A 6,018-nucleotide genomic window follows, 5' to 3' on the forward strand; every position below is an offset into this window, starting at 1 on the left:
TTTATTGCACAAAGATATGTGTTAATAATACACACAAACACGAATCGAGTTTCGAATTTATCTTGAAGTTTCGGCGGTTGGAGTGCCTTTTTTCGCTTCTCGCCTCTGACAATTGTCAATAAACCCTAATTGCCAGAGATCGTTATTCTCCGTAATTCTCCGGCCACAATGTCAAGTGCCGATGGCTCATTAGCGATAAAGTGTGGTGGTTGCCATTTCCGCTTCCGGTGGCGGCGGTCAAAAGGGTTTTCCTTTTCGCCAGACGTAAATGAAACCGAACTAAGCGATAACGATGACAATTAAAAGTGCAGAAGTGCCAAAGAAAACAATCTGTTTCTTTTTTGAACCGAACAATGCCGTTTACAATCCACCGACTGGGCCTCAAATATATTCAGACATTTGAAATTGATTTCCATTTGAAGGCTAAGCGCAAGATTGATCGGAATTTAAACACTTTTAACATGTTCGGCTTATATTATATTTGAAGTGTTTATAACACGGTTTTGGCATGTTTTAAAACGGGATTTTGAGTGACTAGGTGGTTTTTAAATATGTCTCTCCAACAGATGGCCATGTCATGTTATAAATAAAATATAAATAACATTTAAATACATACAAGAATATTTTAGACATCTAGATAACACCTATTTGTATCTCATTTCAAGGCTGCCCAATATAGTTTAAAATTAAAATAAACTGCACAACTTGTATTTCAGATTTAAAACAATTTTTATTCCAGTCCAGGGTGTTTCGGATTCAAATTATAAACATTTTTTTCATTCCCAAAAAGATGCTTAGACAATTTGAACATTTTAACAGGTTCTCTTAAAATGTCTGTTCTTAATTCCCTATAAAATCATCACCCTTGAGCATCTAAGGTTCAACGGCTTAATGAATCTGACTCATCGCCCCGTGAATGCCACAAGTGACTGACTATATCAGATCGTAAAGTTGCCATTAGATGGCTGAATTAAAAGCCAAAATCTGAGGGCAGTCGAAGCATTAAAGGGCACAACATTTGCACAAAGTGAAACAATTATATCATTACTGTCTTGGCTTTGGGCTCGTTTTATTGTGCCTTATAATTACGGCCGCGGTTTTATATATTTTTTCGGGAGTCCATAGGATTTATGTACGTAAACGTTTATGCACACAGAAAAATAAATATACATAAAGCCCTTAAGTACAGTTCGAATGGTACTAAAAGGATGCTTCTTAATGAGTTCTTTTAACATTTTAAGCTCACGAGTGGTAAAAGTTCATTAAAATTAAATTAATTTAGTTCACAGTGGGCCACGTCAATGAAAATGATGATAAGGAACCTTTATTCGCAGTGGGTGCTTATAATTCCCAATTTGTTCTAGCTAAAAATGCATAAGCTTGATTTTTCCGCCAATATTTTAGTTCACCGTAAGTTCCCACGGGTTGTGTGTTTGTGTTGGTACCTGTAGCTTGATTACTAGAGATATACACATATATTTTCGAACTGGAACGAGACTTCAGGATGCATCGAGATCCGTGTATAAGTTCTTTTTCCTTTCTAGTTTTAGTATTATATGTTCTACATTTATTTCACTGTATTTTCTATTAATTAGTGAGGATAAAATAAGTTCTGTACATTAAGTAAACAATTGTTTTAGGCTATAAATGGAGTTTTTTCCGTGTAAATGTGCGTTTTTTGTTTGTTTGCCCAAGTTAACCCCAAGTGAGGCACGCTTCAACAGTTGAAATTGCGTTTAAACGCTTATGTCATGCCGATCCGATCCGACCACATATGTTTGTATATATAACCCCCTATATGTACGTAGTCCCCCACCGATCTCTGCGCACTTGAAAGGTTAAACGAGCGTGACGAGCCACCGCCGACGTTTTGCGGCTTGGACTTGGACTACCTGGCTTTAACCCATGTTCGCCATTACGCTAAAGGGGCAGCCCCTTCACGTAATCCCCACCCAGTCAGTGCCCCCGGATAGCAATGATGATCATCTTCCCAGGCCAATCTCTCCCATTTATCTAATGGACAATGCTAATTAACAGTCACGCATAACTGCGACACCTGCAATTCGTTTTTCCACCTCTTTTTTTACATAAGGTCTTTATTTCAATCCCCTAAAAAGATGTACCTATTATGGAATTAGCTAATGACTCTGATCCGAGTCTATTTAATGCCTAATGTGGCGGGTAATTGTGGTTTCTAGTTCTGAAAAGGTGAGAAGTAAAGTAATGATGAAATTTCCAGACCCCGATGTTCTTTAAAGTGGATTTTTGGGGGAAGAACCTACTGCAATTAAGCCTCATAAAATTTGGGGCTGGAGAATATTAGACTCTTTTTTATAATTTTATCTTTATGTATTAAAACATTATAGTTATCAGAGACTCTTAAATTTCTTGAACAATTTTGGACCTATTAAAACTTAAATTCTGGTGTGAGATATAATGATAATAATATTTTCAGGAAGTTCAATATACTGAAATTATGACTAACCGATTGAAATAAAAATATAAATGTTAAGCATAAATCTGTTTAAATTAAGTATCATTGAGTAATGACGAGCAGTTCCAACTGAGAAAGTAAACTAGTTTACAGATAAAACCCTAAACGCCCCCTAGTTAAGATGTTGCTTTATTTGCGTACGACAATCCGACCAAGATATGCCATACTGATCAGCTCCACAGACGATTGACCCATTGCACAATCTTTAGCAAGGAGGCGGTACCATGTGGGAGGATCCCCTGCCACGCCCACAGCCCACCGCCCATCGCCCAACTAACCGTGAACAATCCGCAGATGTTATATGAGACAGTGTAGAAAGCCTCCTGGGCGCAGTTTTCTTTCGATCGGCCGGCAATGGAGAACCTGCAAGTGAGGCGATTGCTCCTCGGACTAGCCGGATTAGTCCTTATCGGTCCGGGATCGGTGGAGAGTAGGCCGGGTGGTGGGGGGAGGTCCGCAATGGACCTGCAGTCGCACTATCTTCAGGCCATCACCGCCTATCGCAGGCTGGAGAGGATCCTGCCCAAGGAGGAGCTGCGGGCGGTGACGGGCATTGGACTGCTCAACGGAGCCCGCCAGGCGGAGGAGCAGATGGAACAGCATCTGGTGGGGGCCGTCAGGGAGCTGTTGTACCAGATGAATCTCACGGAAAGCGCACGGGTCATGTCCAAGATCGATGCCATCGAACAGCAGTTGTCCCGGGACCAGAGAGCCCTGGAGATCCTCAACAGGGTGATGGATGTGGTGTCCCAGGCCAAGGACGATCACGAGTTCCGGGTGGAGCTGAGGGAAATGGCCCAGCAGCAACGGATGGAGGAGCTGTACCAGCAGGAACTCTCCGCCGATCTCACCGACCAGCCGAAACTGGGCGAGAGACTGGGAGAGCTGAGGAAGAACATCATCAGGCAGGTGCCGCAGATGAAGAACGAACTGGAGGCCAAGATTGAGAAGGCACTGCAGCACCTGCTGGAGCAGGCTGGCAAGGATGGGCTGCTGGCCAAGGCCAAGCAGAAGGTGGTCCACAAGAGGCAGGTTAAGAAGGGAGCAGGAGAGGAGCAGCAGGAGCAGGAGCAGGAAGATCGAACGGAGCAGGAGGAGGCGGAGCAGCGACAGATGCCCCAGGAAATGAGGATTATCAAGTCCATACTGTCTGAGGTGGGTTAGGAAATTGTGCCTTAAATACTATTTATATAAAAAGATATATATAAAAAGGTGTAGATACTGAAAAGTAGGTTTCAAAAGTTGAAAAGTGCATGTCTTAAGTGTGAAAACCCCTTGATTTTCTGTAACGCCAGGCTCATGACTTGCGCTTCCAGGACGACTTTCAGGAGAACATGTTGGACCAGCCGCCGCCGAGGAGGATCAAAATAGAGCCCCTGGCCTCGGAGCTCGATGACCTGGAAATGAACGCAAAGGTGAGCAGGGGAACCCGTTGCCCATCCCTTTGTGACTAACCAGACGACCCAATTGATGATTATAACGATGACCTAACCCAACACTGACTTGGTTCACCTAACCCTATTGTCTAACGGCCTGCAGAAGTCGCCAAATATTACAGCCAAGGCCAGAGGCAAACCGAAAGTGAGTGCCAAGCCGGAGAAACAGGTGGAGGCGGAGGGCACAGGCTCCTCGGAGCTGGCCACGGATGACGCGGATGACGAGGGAGGAGAAGAGGATCCTGGAGCAGGTGGAGGAGGAGGAGGAGGAGGAGGTGGTGGCCTGGTGGGCATCATCGGCAGCCTCAGCGGTGTGAGTAAAGGGTTAAATGGGGAATACCTTTGAAAAGTGTAGCTAAAATGGGTTTTCTCCAGGGTGAAGGCGGTTCCGATGTGGGTGCTCTTATTGGTGCCCTCACCGGCCTGGTCTCCACCTTATTTGGCGTAAGTATTACGGACTATAATTCCCTCTGGGACATTGCAGTTTATTTAATGTTCCCTCAGCCCGGTGGACTGGATGTCCAAGGTCTGATCCAAACGGGAACCTCGCTGATTTCTGGTCTCTTGGGTGGCAACAAGAACTTTGGTCTCGTCCTGGGGCAATATGTGGGCACCGCCTTGGATGGACTTTCTGGAGGCGGCGGAGCGGTGAGTTGCAATTATCAAGTTTAAGGCTAGAAGCTCAGGGATATCAAAGCAATTTCTTTTAATAAATATACTATACTTATTATAATTTAAAGTTAATCAGGTCAACGAAACAATTTGTTACTCAATGCATTTAATTTAGTTTTGTAAACCTTTTTTGGATATTAACATACGCTAAAGAGATGTTAAATTTTTCATTTACCTATTTCAATAACTATTTCAACAAAATTTTGTAAATGAAAGTTTTAAACATTATCTTATATAACTTAAACGCTTTAATTATGTGTTAATAATTCAATTTTTAAAAAGATATTAATAATATTTTATATTATTTTGAGCTTACATTATTATGTCTTTAATTTATTGTATTTAGTTTATAATATCTGTATTTATTTTAAGTACTTCTAATAAAATTAACTATTTAATTTCGACTCTATTATTTTTGCAGATTAACAATGGCCAGTTCTTGGGCAACTTTTTTGGCACTGTGTTGGCCGCCCTCAGCGCAGTATTTATACCTTATTTGTAGACCTTCTTCACTCCCAACCTGTTAACTGTGTTACTAACCTCAGAAAATGATGTATTTCAGTAGAAAATGACTTATTTTTTTAAATGTTCCCACAGGATCCCGAGGAGGAGGGCCCGCCGCAGCCGCTAACCTTCACCAAGAACCTGATAACCAGCTTCCTGGAGGCCAAGTTCCGACCAAATTCGGAGGAGGGCTCCGAGGAGCGGCACGGAAGTGCAGAGCTGCCACGCCCCCGCAAGAAAAAAGAGGGCGGCGGATGGGCGGCAGCGGCGGCCAGTAACTTCGATTCCGGTGGGTTTGTGAAGCAGGTGGCCTCCCACCTGGTCAGCAATGCCCTGGGATTGATCCTGAACGCCGGACTGGGGGCCGCCGGAGGGGCTTCGAGTGCGGCCAAGAACATCTTCGCCAGCAGCAGCATGGGCCACCATGCCAAGCCGGCGGATCACCATCATCGATCTTGGAATCCCTACGACCACGAGCCATTCTAGCCAGCTTAGTCAGCAGCCAAAAGCTTACGTTACATTAATCGTTTGTGTTAACCCCCTTTCCTGTGTTTTTTTTTGCTAGTTTGTAATCAAAAATAAATAGAGAAATGAGTAAAAGAAAGACTTGTTGGTCACTTGGGCAGCTAAGAAAGCGTAAAAGGGGGCTCTAAATCAAATGGCGTAACCACTTGGACAGCGGCTGATGCAAGAGATCCACTGGAATTCGGTGGGGGCATTGCAAATCACAAGCCACTCCCCCAAGGATTCGGTGGGGCAAATCGCTGGATGGAAAATACAAAACAACAAAGCGAAAGCTCCCAAAAAGCGGAAGTTCAAACTAACCAGAGGTTGGGAGCTGGGTTTATCGCATAAAAGCAAAGTTTAGAGGGGGTGACACAGGAAAATGAACTTTGGAGTGGGGGACCTTTG

The 6,018-nt window shown here is 43.6% G+C and overlaps 1 protein-coding gene across 1 annotated transcript; it reads left to right on the forward strand.

Moving 5' to 3' along the window:
- The first annotated feature begins 1,774 nt into the window (after positions 1–1,774).
- LOC108015110 (uncharacterized) lies at positions 1,775–5,680 on the forward strand. The gene is made up of 7 exons (XM_065867454.2): positions 1,775–3,649; positions 3,790–3,909; positions 4,034–4,243; positions 4,306–4,374; positions 4,435–4,578; positions 5,024–5,083; positions 5,200–5,680. The coding sequence occupies exons 1-7, from the start codon at positions 2,849–2,851 to the stop codon at positions 5,590–5,592; spliced, it is 1,797 nt and encodes a 598-aa protein (XP_065723526.2). The 5' UTR covers positions 1,775–2,848; the 3' UTR covers positions 5,593–5,680.
- The last annotated feature ends 338 nt before the right edge of the window (positions 5,681–6,018 follow it).

This window comes from Drosophila suzukii, chromosome X (genome assembly GCF_043229965.1).
Source record: "Drosophila suzukii chromosome X, CBGP_Dsuzu_IsoJpt1.0, whole genome shotgun sequence".
NCBI lineage: Eukaryota > Metazoa > Arthropoda > Insecta > Diptera > Drosophilidae > Drosophila > Drosophila suzukii.

Bases quoted from the DNA above. Each gene is read 5' to 3' on its own strand.
- LOC108015110 (XM_065867454.2), top strand. From the start codon at position 2,849: ATGGAGAACCTGCAAGTGAGGCGATTGCTCCTCGGACTAGCCGGATTA. The intron at 4,579-5,023 runs GTGAGTTGCAAT...TTATTTTTGCAG, and splicing joins TTTCTGGAGGCGGCGGAGCG to ATTAACAATGGCCAGTTCTT. The intron at 5,084-5,199 runs GTATTTATACCT...ATGTTCCCACAG, and splicing joins TGTTGGCCGCCCTCAGCGCA to GATCCCGAGGAGGAGGGCCC.